The following is a 17749-nucleotide window of genomic DNA, read 5'->3' on the forward strand; positions in this document are numbered from 1 at the left end:
CTGTGTGTGGTACAGCCCAGGCTAAGCTCCAGTACTGGGTACTTTCCTTGGGCCATGGTGGGAGCAGGGCTCATCTTGCTGCCGGTTTTCCTTCTTGTTCCATGTGGTAGGTCCTGACATGGGCTGTGGGGCAGGGGCTGGGGGGAGATGTGCCCCAGTGGGGGGTTACAGCAGTGAGCACTGGTGTTATCTGCTCTTTTAGGGAACCAAACAAGTGAATATAACCAGTCAGCTTTCATAAATCATAGTGGAGCTTGGTGTGCTTGCCTCTGGTGAGTGATTTTGGGCTGCCCTTACTGTGGCTCTGCTGGGACTGGAAGCCTTTCTTACCCTCTCCATCTAGGTGCTCCTTGCCACAGCCCCCTCCTGGCTGCTGTGGGAAGTGAGCCATTCCCCATGCAGGCTGCTCAGCTGCAGCGTGGTCCCTTGGCTGTGCAAGAAAGAGAAATGGCTTGGTCCTGCTGAGCTTGCTAACTGGTGACCCTGAGGCAGTCAGGTCAGAAAAGTGTTTAGGAGAGCAATGAATAGCAGCGTGTTCTCAAATCTTTCCTACGTATCCTCCTGCAGTGGCTAACATATTTATAACTCCCTGTCTGGCCCAGTCCCACATCTATGTAAAAACTTCTTTCCTAGGGACGCTTATAGGTAAGAGAACAAAATAGTAATGAAACTAGTGCTAAAAATATCTGCCTAGCTGGGGCAAGATATGGGCTAACCACCTAACTGCCATTCTTCCCATCCTGCTCCAATACAATGCTGATCCTTCTGCTGTTGCTAATGCTATTTCTCTCCCCACCTAAGGGAATGGTGTTTTCTTCATCATTTACCTCCCTGATAAAGTCTATTTATTTTCTGCTTCACTAGTAGTCTTGCTGCTATAGCAATAATCACCACAGTCTCTTGTTGGAAAAGCTGGTCAGCAGCAAAGGCTGGGGAGAGCTTGGTCCAGGTCAATGGCTTAGAAAATTGTGCCTGATTTTGTGACTGAGCTTTCTGCAGTAGGCAAATGCTTTGAGGCCAGAGAGTGCCCTGAGAATATGATAAAATGCTATTAAAAAAAGGGAGGGAGAGAGAGGCTGGGCTGAACAGGGCAGCAAGGAGTGCTGCATGAGTTGTGCAAAGATCCCCACAACCTTGTGGGGTGAGTCTCACTCATTGCTGCTGAGGTCTTGGGGCAGTTGGCTGTCCAGGGAGAAGAGAAAGATCTGGGCTCCTCAATTCACTGGCATTTGGATCAGGTAGTGTGAGAGATTGGCTCCCCTTGGCAGGAAGGTCAGAGGATTCAAAGAGAGACGAGTATTTCCATAAGGAAGATGAGCTGAGAGAAAAGAGGAGACAAGGACTGGTGCTAAAGGAGGCAAGCTGCTCCTCAGGCCCTGCCATCAGCGTTCAACAGGCAGTGGGAGAGCTGAGCCATGGTGAAAATCAAGAGACCGGCAAAGAGAGCCCATGGGAAACTTTATCTGTGCCAAGTTTTCCTTTGCGTCCCAGATGCGGGAATGAATATGTACCTTTCTTCTCCCCCCCCATCTCAAAATGGAAAGCTTCTCTATCAGAGGAACGGTTTGTGACAGGACGCAGCACAGAAACACAGAATCAACCAGGTTCGAAGAGACCTCTGGGATCATCGAGTCCAACCGTTGCCCTGACACCACCCTGTCAACTAGACCATGGCACTAAGTGCCTTATCCAGTCTTTTCTTAAACACATCCAGAGATGGTGACTCCACCACCTCCCTGGGCAGCCCATTCCAATATCTAATAACCCTTTCTGAAAAGAAATTCTTCCTAATGTCTAGCCTGAACCTCCCCTGGCGAAGCCTGAGGCTATGTCCTCTTGTCCTATCGCTAGTTGCCCAGGAGAAGACGCAGACTCCCACTTCACTGCAACCTCCCTTCAGGTAGTTGTAGACTGCAATAAGGTCACCTCTGAGCCTCCTCTTCTCCAGGCTAAACAACCCCAGCTCCCTCAGCCGTTCCTTGTAGGTCAGACCCTCCAGACCCTTCACCAGCTTGGTCGCCCTCCTCTGGACTCGCTCCAACACCTCAACATTTTCTTGAAGTGCGGGGCTGTAATGCAGCAAGCTGTAATACTCCAAGTCTGGCCTGCTATGTGCTGCTAGGGATGCAGTCCTGGCCCAGGAGAGCCAGGCTAATGCTGGGGTTAGCAGGTGGTTGGGCTTCCTCCCCTGCTCAATGGCAGCAATGCTCCTTTGCAAGTAGTGGCTGTGTGATGGAGTGTAACTCTGCAGCTCCCAGTCCACGTGCACGGGCATTGCACTGACCGAGTTCATGTCCCGCATGTCCTGGAGGGATTTCACACGGCATCACCAAAGGACAGGGTGGGGGTCTGGCTTGTTCCCTACAAGTTAGGTATTCTTCTGGGCTTGGATCCTGGTGGATAGCTGAAATTCTACTTATGCTGGTGAATCCATACGCTCAGCACAAGAGAAGAAGTGTGTACAGTGTAAAAGATGGTATCCAAGCAACGAAGAGGAGAGCAGTGCAATTCCACTGCTAAACTCCTCTTCCTCAGCCAGCACTTAACCTACTTGGTGTGCGCAAAGGGCTGGCTGCGCTGGCTGGGCCATACACTCACTGAGCACAGGGAGCACAAGATTACCCCCGTCCTCAAATCTCCCAGGGTTTTCAGCTCTACTGCATGATCTCAGCTATCCTGTGACCACTTCAGGAAGAGCTGCAGCTTTTGAGCCAGTGGTGTCAGCAGTGCTGGTAAAGACTATGGTGCACATGGCCAGCAGGGCCTACCAGGGGCAAGGCTCGGCTTTTGTGGGGAAAAAAACAAAAAAATCAAAAACCAAACCAATCCCTTCCTCAAACCAAACCAAGCCAAAACAACTGCCTTTCAACCCACAAAAAAAAAAACAACTTCTACATTTTTAAAAATTTATTCTTATTTATCTGGTTTGGTTTTTACTTTTTTGTTTTTCTTCTTTTTCTTTATTATTTTTTCTTGTTTTCCTTTTTTCTTTTTTATTTTCTTCTTCTTTTCTTTTTCTTTCTTTCTTTGTTCTCTTCTTTTTTTCTCTCTCTCTCTCCGCCGCCCCCCAACACACACCTTTTCCCCTGTTTTTTCACTCTTTTCCCACCTTTGCCATGGGGCCTTGCAAGAAGAGGTGATGGAGGGAGAACTCAGGCCAGCTCATCCCCGTGCCCCGCTCAGCACCAGCAGATGGGAGTGGGCTGCCCCACCAGCCGCTCTTTCGTTTCCAACCACCGCTTGCCCCTGTTAGGAGGGTTAAGCGCAGCCTGTTTTCTCCCCCAGGGCTGCTGACCTTGCTGACGCCCTGCATCGCTCCACCGGTGCCTGTCGCTCCAGGCACCCCTCTGTCAGACAGAGAGTACCGGCTCTTCTTTGCCAGCCTGCAGCCCGCCTGGAAGGCAGAGGCAGCCTGCCAGCTGCGCCTGGTACACGGCTGCCTCAGCCCCGCCATCCTCAAGCTGGACCAGGAGGAGAACCACGGCCGTGTCCCCAAAGGTAGGGGCATCATCCTGCCTCCAGCGGCAGAGGCAGGCATCCCGCAGCTGGAGCAGCACCGTCTCTTTCTCTGCCCCAAAATGTCACAGGATTGTGAGAATGGTGGTGGGATGGGTAGTTTTGGGGTCTCTAGCACAAAGTCCAGCTCAGATCAGGACACTCCCAGCACTAGAGCACCCTGGCTTTGTGCAAGGGACTTTGGTTTTGTGGCACTCACTGAGCACAGGGAGCACAAGATTACCCCCCTCCTCAAATCTCCCAGGGTTTTCAGCTCTCCTGCATGATCTCGGCCATCCTGTGACCACTTCAGGAAGAGCTGCAGCTTTTGAGCCAGTGGTGTCAGCAGTGCTGGTCAAGACTATGGTGCACATGTGTACAGGCACAGGCTTTGCCAGCAGCACCTCGGCCCTATGGACTTTCCTCCATCCCCTGCATGGCTGGAACCACTGTCAAATTATTTTGCCCTGAAGAGGTTGTCTCCTCTGGTCGAGTCCTTATTGGAGCCTGGAAACAGGAGGTTTGGGACTCTGTGAAAGGGAAGATAACTGTGTGGAAAAGGGCAGAAGGGTGAACTGAAACCCTGGGTGGTTTGGAGGGAAAGTGCATGTGGCACTTGGGATCGGGAGCTATAACAGCACAAGGCTGTGATCTCCACTTGGGAGTAGACAGCTTTGACTTTCCCTTCAACCACCAGCTGCTCTGAAAACATCCATCCTAGAGGTGCTCGTCTCTTGTTGCACCCAGGCCAAGGGGGGAGATGCCTAAGCCTGCGGCCTGCCCTCATCCCGCATCTCTCTCTCACTCCTCTCCAGGGCCGGTCTGCTCTAATTTCCCGGAGGCGCCGTGGTTTCAGTCCTTCTGCCAGTTCACCACGTACCGCTGCATGAAACGCCAGTTCTATGCCAAGGTGGGGAGCGGGTTTTGGGATGGGGCAGGGGGGAGTATCTCCTGGGAGGTGGAAAGGGTGAGGAGGAAGGGAAGAGAACATAGCAGGACTTGTGTTTCTCCCTCTCTCCTCTGCTCAGCGAATCCCATGTTCGAGTTTGACTCCTCCAAAAGACATTCTCCTCCCAACAGAGCAATCCCATGCTGTGGGCTCTGGGACAGAGGGCAAAACCACCCCTACGGCAGAAGGTATGGCTGCACTGAGCTGCGCTGGGTGCCCCTGCTCACCTGCTGACCTCCCCTAGCTACTCTTCCCCTCCATCAGCTTTCTGGCTCTCTCAGAACGCTCCCCTCAGCCCTCCCCCCATCCTGCTCTCTCCCCAGCTCTGGGGCAGGCTTCTCTCTCACCCACTGATGCCCTGCTGAATGCCAACGGGGACACTCTCCTTAAATACTCTTATGCACTGTCAGGTCAGAAACCGCTGCCGAAGACGCTCCCGCCGCCCACACCAGAGTTGCCGAGACCCTCGCAGGCCAACAGCCTGCCTGTGCTCCCATCGACGCTGCCAGTCCTGGCTGACCCTGCTCCCTTGCCTCCCGGGCTCGGATCCCTTGCCCAGGCCAAGCAAATCTGGGAGCAACGCCTGCGGAACAGCATCTGGCAGCTGGTCCACTCGGCCCTCTCCTTGGAGGCGTCCTTAGGCACCGAGGGCTTTTCTCCGGACCCCGGCACCGAGTCAGAGCCAGGGAGCATATCAGGCAGTGCCGAGGAAGGGGTGCAGGAAACAGCCCCCATTGGCAGGTGAGAGGAAGACCCATCTCCCCATCCGGTGGGGTGCCGCATGCCACTCGTGCAGGGTTGTCCTCACGCATTCTGGCTGGTAGCCCCATGGCACTCATGCTCCTGCCCCGAGCAGCTGGTGAGTGCAGGCAGGAGCCTGTGCAGTGCAGTTCTGGAGCAAGCCATCCCATACAGAGCAGGAATGTACTCAGGGAGCCCCTCAGACACCCCCCACTCTGGCACAGAGTCAGCAGGGAGAAGCTGACCTGGGTGACCAGGGAGGCAAGGTCCAAGCCAGGGAGATGGGAGCTCCTCAGCCTCCTTTTTCCCCCCTGACCTCCCCACTGCATCCACCCTAGGTGTGCGACAGCCTCGGGCGCTATCACGTGGACCCGTGCCCCAACTGCGCTTTCTGCTCGCTGAAGAGGGAGCAGTGTCAGAACATCCATATCCTGAACCGTGTTCGCTGTGGGACAGGCAACCACACCGCCTACCTCAACCCTCAGATCTCAGCCCAGTACCAGGCTGCAGGCAACAAGGTACCGAGTGTGCTGCATCTCCAGCCAGCCTCTAAGGAGGAGCCTGGACTGGGTGGTGGGGAAGCGGGGGAAGAAGCAGAGCTCTCTTTATTCCACCCCTTTGCAGACCAGCTCCCCAGACACCTCGGAGTACTATGGCATGGAGGTTTTCAGAGGGCGGAGGGCGGAGTACTGGTGCAGCCGGATGGCCACCCGTGGCTGTGAGAATCCTCGTGTGAGACTCTGGCTGAAGGCAGAGTACACCGCCTTCCAAGATGGAGATGCCCCAAGCCAGGTGGGTGCCCGGTGGGTGCTCCCAGCCCTCCTTTCTCCTCTTCTTTCTCTGGTCTTCATTCCCATCTCCCCAGATCTGCGACTCGGGTGGGGTTCAGCACCCCAGCTACTGCGCGTTCAAGAGCCACCAGTGTCTGCAGCAGACCCTCTACAACCAGAAGGTGAGAAGCAGCCTGCAGTGCCCTTTACACAGCCTTCTCCTCCACGGCTGCTCCCTCCACAGCCAGCCTCGAGTCCCTGCAGGACTCACTGGCCCACTGCTTGTCCCTCCAGTAGGACACACTTGGGTGTGTTTGGGGGGGGTGACAAAGAGTGACCTGAGCACAGCTGGCATGTAATTGAGGCAGCAGGATTTGCACAGATGCTATAAGAGATGGCAGCAGAGACAGACACTAATGTTGAGACAGAGGAGCTGTGGAGAGCCTCCCACCCATCAGGGTATCCCTGTATATCCCTGTGGGGAGGGGTCTCCACCATCTACTGGGTGCTTCCTAGGCGGTAACAAAAAACAGAAACACCAGAGCAGGACAGAGGGCTAGCCCGTATCTATCATCCTCTGCCTCCCTCTTCCCAGCTGGTTCTCCCCTCTTCCCTCTGGTGCTCCCATCATCCCAGCCTCCAGATGCTGTCCATCATGGGGGTCCTCTTTCCCTGGGGGAAGGGTGGGCAGCGGTATCAGCCCTACGAATTCAGGCTCTCCTTGCAGGTGTCTCACCGCGGCTGCCGCAGAAATGAGACATACCAGGTGCTGAGTGAGAAGGAGGGAGAGGAGGAGGTGCGGCTGTGGCAGCAGAGGTTCCTCAGCCTCACCGAGGCGTGATGCACTGGAGCAGGGGGATACATGGGAAGCGCAGGGCTCCAGAGCAGGCTCTCTGGGCCTGTGCTGGGCCAGAGAGCCTGGATAGACTTGGACAGCTCTTCTCAGACCCCTTGCTGGCCAGCCAGATCATCATGGCCAGATCTCCCCCTCTGAGCACCTGCTCTGCACCATTGGCAGTGGCACACCAGGTACGGAGCCTCACTCAACAGCATTTCACTGAGGCATCTGCTGCAACTCCTCCTGAAAACATTTTCTGCAGCCAAAGGAGCAGCTGAGCATCAGAGAAGGCATCAGCCCTGAGAATCTGGATTTAGAGCCACGGGCCCAAGCGTCCTTGTCTGAAGTCCCCAGCCATCTCTTGCCTCCCTCCACCCATACTAGTCAGTAGTTCTCCCAAGGATGAGTTTTATTGAATAAAGAGTTCATTTGTTCCACAAACCAAATTTGGTCCCTTCTCTCTGCTGCTTCAGCTCTATTACACCCCTCAGTGACTCTTTTCACACCTGAGGTGGGTCCCTGCTCCCCTCTGCTCCGTTCCCTGCTGTTTCTTACTCACTGCAGCCCATGAGGCTGCTGAGCACGGGGACTCACTCGCTGCAGCCCATGAGGCTGCTGAGCACGGGGACTCCAGTGTGGCCTCTTGCCTTCCCAGCCCACAGATGGGAGAAGAGCCAGGTACCCTCCAGGTCCCGAGTGCCTCGCATGAGGAAGGAGCTGACATACACGCTTTGCTTTCCATTGCAGCTGGTTTATTCCTAAAGTTGAGGGGTTTATTGGGCCTGTGTCCTCCGACCTTCCATCCGGAAATATAATTCAAACCACAAAAAGCCCAGGGAGGCTGGCGGGAGGGTGCTGCGTGGGGCGCACACAGGAGCTGATGGCACCCCTGGAGCCTGGGGCTGCTCTCTGGCAGGGCAGCAAAACCCTCCTGCTGCCTCTCAGGCTGTGTCTCCCCCACACCTTCCCCTGCTCCCCTGTATCTCTCCCCAGCTGCCTCACAGTCCCCCAGCAGCCCTGGCGCGTTCCCCCTCAGTGGCAGCTGTGCACCTCCACCAGGTGCCGGCACTTGACAGAGCAGCACCAGCGCAACTTGCAGCTGCATCACTCCACCACCTCCGCCTAGGCCGTGCGGAAGCCCCTGCCGCAGCACAGGAGCTCGCGGCCGTCCGTGGCCGGGGACGGCTGGTTGCACTGATGGCCAGAAGTGCCGAAGGCCCCGCGCCGGGGGTCCCGGTCGCACAAGTCTGGGCTGGCCAACAGGTAGACCAGGTCGTGAGCCGTGTAGGGCTTGAAGCGAGAGCTCTTGGGCACCAGGAGCTTGTGGGAACTGACCCACTTGGGATGAACCTCTGTCGCCCCCTCAGACTTCTCCCTGAGGACGTTGCCCACCTTGCGGAAGGGAGGCATGACCTTCCAGCATGTGTGCACCTCACAGGAGCCTGACACACCATGGCACTTGCACTCCACCTTCATGTGGGCCACGTTTGGGGAGTGTGGAGGGTTGACCCCAGCTGGACAGCTGCCCATCAAAGCCGCTCTATCACTCCCCTTCCTCAGCTGGACAAGAGAGAGAAAATAGAACAAAAGGCTCATGGGTCAGGATAAGGACAGGGAGATCACTCAGCAATTAATGTCACAGGCAAAACTGACTTGACTCGGGGAAAAATTAATTTAATTTATTACCAATCAAATCAGAGTGGGATAACAAGAAATAAAGACAAATCTTAAAACGCCTTCCCTCCACCCCTCCCTTCTTCCTAGCCTTAACTTTACTCCCAAGTTCTCTACCTCCTCCCCCTGAGCAGCGCAGGGGGACGGGGAATGGGGGTTTTGGTCAGTTCATCACATGTTGTTTCTGCTGCTCCTTCCTCCTCAGGGGGAGGACTCCTCACACTCTTCTCCTGCTCCAGTGTGGGGTCCCTCCCACAGGAGACATCCACCACAAACTTCTGCAATGTGAATCCTTCCCACAGGCTGCAGTTCTTCACAAACTCCTCCAGCGTGGGTCCCCCACAGGGTCACAAGTCCTGCCAGCAAACCTGCTCCAGTGTGGGCTCTCCACGGGGTCACAGCCTCCTGCAGGCACATCCACCTGTGTGTCCATGGCATAGCCTGCATGTCCATGGGCTGCATGTGGATATCTGCTCCACCATTAACCTCCATGGGCTGCAGGGGGACAGCCTGCCTCACCATGGTCTGCACCACAGGCTGCAGGGGAACCTCTGCTCTGGTGCCTGGAGCACCTCCTCCCCTCCTTCTTCACCGACCTGGTGTCTGCAGACTTGTTTCTCTCACATATTCTCACTCTTCTCTTCTGGTTGCTGTTGCGCAGCAGTTTTCTTTCCCCTTCTTAAATATGTTATCACATAGGTGCTACCACTGTTGCCGATGGGCTCAGCCTTGGCCAGCAGTGGGTCTGTCTTGGAGCCAGCTGGAACTGGCTCTATTGCATATGGGGAAAGCTTCTAGCATGTTCTCATAGAAGCCGCTCCTAGAGTCCTGCTGTTACCAAAACCTTGCCACACAAACCCAATACAAGTAGGCTGCTATTATATCCCCGGAGCCTTCTCTTCTCCCGTTGAACAAGAACAGTTGAACAAGAACAAGAACAGTTCCCTCAGCATCTCCTCAAGGGATTACCTGGCTGTACTGCTCTGTGTTTGTGGGACTTCTTCAGCAGCATCCTGCTACGCTGTCAAAAACTTTGTCGTTGGTTCTGCAAGGGTACCATTTTGCAGCTGAGCTGAGGCTGTGGGGCGATGCGGTGGGCACACAAAGCCACTATGCCACCCTGTGTTTTGCTTATGGATGCAGTTCTCGGAACTGCTGTGCCAAGCATTTTCTTTCCAACCACCCTGACGGCTGCTCGCCTGTGATGGTTACGGTCGTGACTTTCCCTCTCACATCAGAAAGCGCCCAGCCGTGGGAAGCCCTGTGTCGGCTGCGACCCATAGGGTGCACATGTGGGTCGCTGCGTCTGCGCTCCACGCTTTGGCCTCTGTAGTAAGAGCCAGGCACAGGCATGTGGGTGTGGGTCTCCCTCAAAATCAACCCCTGTGGGGCTCTGGACACCACCATACTGGTGGTCCCAAAGCCTCTTTTGCCAGCACCATTCCCCCTTTTGCCTGGGAAGGCTTCTATGTGCAGAGAGCGGTGCGCAGGGCATCCACACCGGGCGCAGAGGAAGACCAGCTGGCGCTCCTGTGACTCGCCGGGGGCTCAGAAAGTGGCACAGCTGCCCGGGAGACACCAAGCCAGCTTCCCACTGCATCCTGAAGCAAGTTGGTGCTGAGATACTCCCCGAGGAGGCACGGGGTGCGTCTCCATCCCCGCAGGTGGAAAAGATTTTGTCCCCTTCCTCTTGCAGAAGAGTGCAAAATGCTTTGGGGTGCAAGGTACCACAAAGGTATTGCTTTTGGGGTGCCCTCAGCCCGGGGGTAGCCTGGCCAGGCCTCAAATGCTGTTGCAGGTTGTTGCCAGTCACCACTGCGTCCCCGAGCAGAGGAGGAAGCTCCCAGTTTGGCTCACGCTCCTCCTGCTGGCCTTGCCCCCATGGCCCCAGTGTCTTCCTTCCTCATGGGCTGCCTGTCTCCCCTCACCCCCCCACAGGCCTGTGCCTGTGCCTTGGCTCCCCTCCACCGTTGCCACTGGCAACGGTCATCTGGAGGGGCATTGTGACCCCACGGGCCTGACACCCGCCGGCCATCTCCTTCTCATTCCACACTGCCAGAGTGACACAGGGCAGACATGGCGAGGTTTCTCTGCCTGATGGGTGAGTGACGCCTGCTCCCGGCCCCTACCCACTCTCCCAGGGCCACCTCAGAGGCTGCTGGGCACAGGGGAGGCAGGAGAGGAGGGGCCCAGCTGAAGGTGAAGGAGGGAAGGGAGGAGATGGAGGGATGTCCCTGTGGAGGGGTACAGCCCTCGGCGTGGTGGAGGGGGCATCTCACAGGGGTGGGCAGTGGGGCCTACCAGGGGCAAGGCTCGGCTTTTGTGGGGAAAAAAAAAAAAAAAATCAAAAACCAAACCAATCCCTCCCTCAAAGCAAACCAAGCCAAAACAACTGCCTTTCAACCCACAAAAAAAAAACAACTTCTACATTTTTAAAAATTTATTCTTATTTATCTGGTTTGGTTTTTACTTTTTTGTTTTTCTTCTTTTTCTTTATTATTTTTTCTTGTTTTCCTTTTTTCTTTTTTCTTTTTTATTTTCTTCTTCTTTTCTTTTTCTTTCTTTCTTTGTTCTCTTCTTTTTTTCTCTCTCTCTCTCCGCCACCCCCCAACACACACCTTTTCCCCTGTTTTTTCACTCTTTTCCCACCTTTGCCATGGGGCCTTGCAAGAAGAGGTGATGGAGGGAGAACTCAGGCCAGCTCATCCCCGTGCCCCGCTCAGCACCAGCAGATGGGAGTGGGCTGCCCCACCAGCCGCTCTTTCGTTTCCAACCACCGCTTGCCCCTGTTAGGAGGGTTAAGCGCAGCCTGTTTTCTCCCCCAGGGCTGCTGACCTTGCTGACGCCCTGCATCGCTCCACCGGTGCCTGTCGCTCCAGGCACCCCTCTGTCAGACAGAGAGTACCGGCTCTTCTTTGCCAGCCTGCAGCCCGCCTGGAAGGCAGAGGCAGCCTGCCAGCTGCGCCTGGTACACGGCTGCCTCAGCCCCGCCATCCTCAAGCTGGACCAGGAGGAGAACCACGGCCGTGTCCCCAAAGGTAGGGGCATCATCCTGCCTCCAGCGGCAGAGGCAGGCATCCCGCAGCTGGAGCAGCACCGTCTCTTTCTCTGCCCCAAAATGTCACAGGATTGTGAGAATGGTGGTGGGATGGGTAGTTTTGGGGTCTCTAGCACAAAGTCCAGCTCAGATCAGGACACTCCCAGCACTAGAGCACCCTGGCTTTGTGCAAGGGACTTTGGTTTTGTGGCACTCACTGAGCACAGGGAGCACAAGATTACCCCCCTCCTCAAATCTCCCAGGGTTTTCAGCTCTCCTGCATGATCTCGGCCATCCTGTGACCACTTCAGGAAGAGCTGCAGCTTTTGAGCCAGTGGTGTCAGCAGTGCTGGTCAAGACTATGGTGCACATGTGTACAGGCACAGGCTTTGCCAGCAGCACCTCGGCCCTATGGACTTTCCTCCATCCCCTGCATGGCTGGAACCACTGTCAAATTATTTTGCCCTGAAGAGGTTGTCTCCTCTGGTCGAGTCCTTATTGGAGCCTGGAAACAGGAGGTTTGGGACTCTGTGAAAGGGAAGATAACTGTGTGGAAAAGGGCAGAAGGGTGAACTGAAACCCTGGGTGGTTTGGAGGGAAAGTGCATGTGGCACTTGGGATCGGGAGCTATAACAGCACAAGGCTGTGATCTCCACTTGGGAGTAGACAGCTTTGACTTTCCCTTCAACCACCAGCTGCTCTGAAAACATCCATCCTAGAGGTGCTCGTCTCTTGTTGCACCCAGGCCAAGGGGGGAGATGCCTAAGCCTGCGGCCTGCCCTCATCCTGCATCTCTCTCTCACTCCTCTCCAGGGCCGGTCTGCTCTAATTTCCCGGAGGCGCCGTGGTTTCAGTCCTTCTGCCAGTTCACCACGTACCGCTGCATGAAACGCCAGTTCTATGCCAAGGTGGGGAGCGGGTTTTGGGATGGGGCAGGGGGGAGTATCTCCTGGGAGGTGGAAAGGGTGAGGAGGAAGGGAAGAGAACATAGCAGGACTTGTGTTTCTCCCTCTCTCCTCTGCTCAGCGAATCCCATGTTCAAGTTTGACTCCTCCAAAAGACATTCTCCTCCCAACGGAGCAATCCCATGCTGTGGGCTCTGGGACAGAGGGCAAAACCACCCCTACGGCAGAAGGTATGGCTGCACTGAGCTGCGCTGGGTGCCCCTGCTCACCTGCTGACCTCCCCTAGCTACTCTTCCCCTCCATCAGCTTTCTGGCTCTCTCAGAACGCTCCCCTCAGCCCTCCCCCCATCCTGCTCTCTCCCCAGCTCTGGGGCAGGCTTCTCTCTCACCCACTGATGCCCTGCTGAATGCCAACGGGGACACTCTCCTTAAATACTCCTATGCACTGTCAGGTCAGAAACCGCTGCCGAAGACGCTCCCGCCGCCCACACCAGAGTTGCCGAGACCCTCGCAGGCCAACAGCCTGCCTGTGCTCCCATTGACGCTGCCAGTCCTGGCTGACCCTGCTCCCTTGCCTCCCGGGCTCGGATCCCTTGCCCAGGCCAAGCAAATCTGGGAGCAACGCCTGCGGAACAGCATCTGGCAGCTGGTCCACTCGGCCCTCTCCTTTGAGGCATCCTTAGGCACCGAGGGCTTTTCTCCGGACCCCGGCACCGAGTCAGAGCCAGGGAGCATATCAGGCAGTGCCGAGGAAGGGGTGCAGGAAACAGCCCCCATTGGCAGGTGAGAGGAAGACCCATCTCCCCATCCGGTGGGGTGCCGCATGCCACTCGTGCAGGGTTGTCCTCACGCATTCTGGCTGGTAGCCCCATGGCACTCATGCTCCTGCCCCGAGCAGCTGGTGAGTGCAGGCAGGAGCCTGTGCAGTGCAGTTCTGGAGCAAGCCATCCCATACAGAGCAGGAATGGACTCAGGGAGCCCCTCAGACACCCCCCACTCCGGCACAGAGTCAGCAGGGAGAGGCTGACGCAGCACTACTAGCGCCTGACAATGTTCCTGTCCTTGCATCCCGAGCAAAGTGCATTTAGGCTGGGCCTTAGCTGCAGGCAGGGCTTTATCCCATGCACGTACTCTTTTTCCAGTCCCTCTCATGTGCTCCCGAATGCACACACGCCCCCACCCCGTAGCCGCCTCTGTGTTACACAGGCACGCACAGACTCTGCAGACATCCCTGTTCCCCCATGCAGTTTGGCCGGGAGTCCAAGGTTTCTTTGGGAAAAGTTTTTTGCTGTGCGTTGGGGTTGTTTCCCCCGCTTTCAGTTTTTAACTAAAGGTCTGTCTCTTCAGCTTGTGACAAGAGACGAGACTTTACTTTCTCCTTCCCTTTCTCTGTCAGCCTTTTAGCCCTGAAGAATGACGAGGCAGTGACCATCTTGTGCAAAGCAATGTTGGAGGGAAACTGTCTCTCCTCGGTGATCACCCAGGCCTGGAAGGAGATGGAAGAAAGAATCCTTGGGTTTGGAGATTTGGTAAAGATGCTAATGTCCACCTTTGACCCCCACTGTGTGCAGGGCTCCCGGCAGTGCTGACCACAATGCTCCAGTGGCCAGAGCTCATCAGCGCTGTTCTTTCAGGTGCCACCTCCTGGGAGAAGCTGACCTGGGTGACCAGGGAGGCAAGGTCCAAGCCAGGGAGATGGGAGCTCCTCAGCCTCCTTTTTTCCGCCCTGACCTCCCCACTGCACCCACCCTAGGTGTGCGACAGCCTCGGGCGCTATCACGTGGACCCGTGCCCCAACTGCGCTTTCTGCTCGCTGAAGAGGGAGCAGTGTCAGAACATCCATATCCTGAACCGTGTTCGCTGTGGGACAGGCAACCACACCGCCTACCTCAACCCTCAGATCTCAGCCCAGTACCAGGCTGCAGGCAACAAGGTACCGAGTGTGCTGCATCTCCAGCCAGCCTCTAAGGAGGAGCCTGGACTGGGTGGTGGGGAAGCGGGGGAAGAAGCAGAGCTCTCTTTATTCCACCCCTTTGCAGACCAGCTCCCCAGACACCTCGGAGTACTATGGCATGGAGGTTTTCAGAGGGCTGAGGGCAGAGTACTGGTGCAGCCGGATGGCCACCCGTGGCTGTGAGAATCCTCGTGTGAGACTCTGGCTGAAGGCAGAGTACACCACCTTCCAAGATGGAGATGCCCCAAGCCAGGTGGGTGCCCGGTGGGTGCTCCCAGCCCTCCTTTCTCCTCTTCTTTCTCTGGTCTTCATTCCCATCTCCCCAGATCTGCGACTCGGGTGGGGTTCAGCACCCCAGCTACTGCGCGTTCAAGAGCCACCAGTGTCTGCAGCAGACCCTCTACAACCAGAAGGTGAGAAGCAGCCTGCAGTGCCCTTTACACAGCCTTCTCCTCCACGGCTGCTCCCTCCACAGCCAGCCTCGAGTCCCTGCAGGACTCACTGGCCCACTGCTTGTCCCTCCAGTAGGACACACTTGAGTGTGTTTGGGGGGGGTGACAAAGAGTGACCTGAGCACAGCTGGCATGTAATTGAGGCAGCAGGATTTGCACAGATGCTATGAGAGATGGCAGCGGAGACAGACACTAATGTTGAGACAGAGAAGCTGTGGAGAGCCTCCCACCCATCAGGGTATCCCTGTATATCCCTGTGGGGAGGGGTCTCCACCATCTACTGGGTGCTTCCTAGGCGGTAACAAAAAACAGAAACACCAGAGCAGGACAGAGGGCTAGCCCGTATCTATCATCCTCTGCCTCCCTCTTCCCAGCTGGTTCTCCCCTCTTCCCTCTGGTGCTCCCATCATCCCAGCCTCCAGATGCTGTCCATCATGGGGGTCCTCTTTCCCTGGGGGAAGGGTGGGCAGCGGTATCAGCCCTACGAATTCAGGCTCTCCTTGCAGGTGTCTCGCCGCGGCTGCCGCAGAAATGAGACATACCAGGTGCTGAGTGAGAAGGAGGGAGAGGAGGAGGTGCGGCTGTGGCAGCAGAGGTTCCTCAGCCTCACCGAGGCGTGATGCACTGGAGCAGGGGGATACATGGGAAGCGCAGGGCTCCAGAGCAGGCTCTCTGGGCCTGTGCTGGGCCAGAGAGCCTGGATAGACTTGGACAGCTCTTCCCAGACCCCTTGCTGGCCAGCCAGATCATCATGGCCAGATCTCCCCCTCTGAGCACCTGCTCTGCACCATCAGCAGTGGCACGACAGGAACGGAGCCTCACTCAACAGCATTTCACTGAGGCATCTGCTGCAACTCCTCCTGAAAACATTTTCTGCAGCCAAAGGAGCAGCTGAGCATCAGAGAAGGCATCAGCCCTGAGAATCTGGATTTAGAGCCACGGGCCCAAGCGTCCTTGTCTGAAGTCCCCAGCCATCTCTTGCCTCCCTCCACCCATACTAGTCAGTATAGTTCTCCCAAGGATGAGTTTTATTGAATAAAGAGTTCATTTGTTCCACAAACCTAATTTGCTCCTGTTACCGGAAAATAGTAACCAAGAAAACTCTCCAAACCAAACGATAGTTTAGAAAGCCGACATTGGTTTATTGCAGCGCTGGGTGCAGGGGGGATCTCTCCTCCTAGCATGCACACCTAAGAACTAAAGCTTGCTCCTTATATACATAATTCCAAGAAAAGCCCACCCATTCAAAAAAAAAACCACTTATGCATAATACGTTATGTAATGCATTACGTAATGTCTTTACGCATGCGTACTAAATTGGGGAAGGGGTCTTGGGTGGTCTCTGGGGGTTGCTGGTGGCAGCAATCCCCCTTTAATCGTGCTTCTGCACAAGCGTGGTCGAGGCCTTCTTGTTTACAAGTACACGTGTTCTCAAGAAGAAGATATCGTTTTGAACTTGTCTCTCCTCTGACACAAGAGTTTATGAATCAAGTTAATTAAGACATCACAAAGTTGCTCTCTACAGTTTTGTTTTGTCTTTTGGCCCTTTTATAATTAGCAGAGACCTTTGTTTTTCTAAGACTAAGCGTAAACAGCATGAATCATTGTATACTGGAACCTTGTTATCAATCCCATAAACAAACTATCTACAAAAAATGTAGTTTACTTCAGAACCTATTGTTATTCTCTATTATTCTAGCTAAAAGGAAAATTATTGACAGGAAAGCTTGTTCTGTGTAAAGGTAACACAGAGCAGGCCTTTTAGAGCCTACTCTGAGGCCTACTCTTGCTAAACCGTTGCTAAACCTGAGGCCTACTCTTGCTAAACCATTGCTGAACCGAACCGTCTGGCATCCCTCCCTTCTCTCTGCTTCTTCCACTTTATTACACCCCTCAGTGACTCCTTTCACACCCGAGGTGGGTCCCTGCTCCCCTCTGCTCCGCTCCCTGCTGTTTCTCTCTCGCTGCAGCCCATGAGGCTGCTGAGCACAGGAACTCCAGCGTGGCCGCTTCCCATCCCAGCCCATAGGAGGGAGAAGAGCCAGGTACCCTCCAGGTCCCGAGTGCCTCGCATGAGGAAGGAGCTGACATACACGCTTTGCTTTCCATTGCAGCTGGTTTATTCCTAAAGTTGAGGGGTTTATTGGGCCTGTGTCCTCCGACCTTCCATCCGGAAAAATAATTCAAACCACAAAAAGCCCAGGGAGGCAGGCGGGAGGGTGTTGCGTGGGGCGCACACAGGAGCTGATGGCACCCCTGGAGCCTGGGGCTGCTCTCTGGCAGGGCAGCAAAACCCTCCTGCTGCCTCTCAGGCTGTGTCTCCCCCACACCTTCCCCTGCTCCCCTGTATCTCTCCCCAGCAGCCTCCAGCAGCCCCGGCGCACTCCCCCTCAGTGGCAGCTGTGCACCTCCACCAGGTGCCAGCACTTGACAGAGCAGCACCAGCGCAACTCGCAGCTGCATCGCTCCACCACCTCTGCCTGGGCTGTGCGGAAGCCCCTGCCGCAGCACAGGAGCTCGCGGCCGTCCGTGGCCGGGGACGGCTGGTTGCACTGATGGCCAGAAGTGCCGAAGGCCCCGCGCCGGGGGTCCCGGTCGCACAAGTCTGGGCTGGCCAACAGGTAGACCAGGTCGTGAGCCGTGTAGGGCTTGAAGCGAGAGCTCTTGGGCACCAGGAGCTTGTGGGAACTGACCCACTTGGGATGAACCTCTGTCGCCCCCTCAGACTTCTCCCTGAGGACGTTGCCTACCTTGCGGAAGGGAGGCATGACCTTCCAGCATGTGTGCACCTCACAGGAGCCTGACACACCATGGCACTTGCATTCCACCTTCATGTGGGCCACGTTTGGGGAGTGTGGAGGGTTGACCCCGGCTGGACAGCTGCCTTGCCCCCATGGCCCCAGTGTCTTCCTTCCTCATGGGCTGCCTGTCTCC

General features: G+C 55.8%; 4 protein-coding genes across 4 annotated transcripts; 2 read left to right on the top strand and 2 right to left on the bottom strand.

Annotated features, from left to right (window-relative positions):
* Positions 1–54: 54 nt before the first annotated feature.
* LOC137664038 (acrosin-binding protein-like) lies at positions 55–6796 on the top strand. Its single transcript, XM_068401761.1, has 10 exons — positions 55–106; positions 3286–3498; positions 4311–4405; positions 4524–4632; positions 4768–5185; positions 5410–5434; positions 5524–5703; positions 5810–5977; positions 6051–6137; positions 6683–6796. Exons 1-10 carry the CDS (start codon positions 55–57, stop codon positions 6794–6796), a joined length of 1461 nt encoding a protein of 486 aa, XP_068257862.1.
* A 1119-nt stretch (positions 6797–7915) lies between these two features.
* LOC137664039 (protein Wnt-4-like) lies at positions 7916–8269 on the bottom strand. The gene has a single exon (XM_068401763.1). It carries the CDS (start codon positions 8267–8269, stop codon positions 7916–7918), a length of 354 nt encoding a protein of 117 aa, XP_068257864.1.
* Positions 8270–10543: 2274 nt separating this feature from the next.
* Positions 10544–15435, top strand: LOC137664040 (acrosin-binding protein-like). Its single transcript, XM_068401764.1, has 10 exons — positions 10544–10568; positions 11293–11505; positions 12318–12412; positions 12531–12639; positions 12775–13192; positions 13806–13938; positions 14163–14342; positions 14449–14616; positions 14690–14776; positions 15322–15435. The coding sequence occupies exons 1-10, from the start codon at positions 10544–10546 to the stop codon at positions 15433–15435; spliced, it is 1542 nt and encodes a 513-aa protein (XP_068257865.1).
* A 1770-nt stretch (positions 15436–17205) lies between these two features.
* On the bottom strand, positions 17206–17649 carry LOC137664041 (protein Wnt-4-like). The gene has a single exon (XM_068401765.1). It carries the CDS (start codon positions 17647–17649, stop codon positions 17206–17208), a length of 444 nt encoding a protein of 147 aa, XP_068257866.1.
* Between the last annotated feature and the right edge of the window lie 100 nt (positions 17650–17749).

The sequence above is a fragment of the Nyctibius grandis genome, chromosome 5 (genome assembly GCF_013368605.1).
Source record: "Nyctibius grandis isolate bNycGra1 chromosome 5, bNycGra1.pri, whole genome shotgun sequence".
Taxonomy (NCBI): Eukaryota; Metazoa; Chordata; class Aves; order Nyctibiiformes; family Nyctibiidae; genus Nyctibius; species Nyctibius grandis.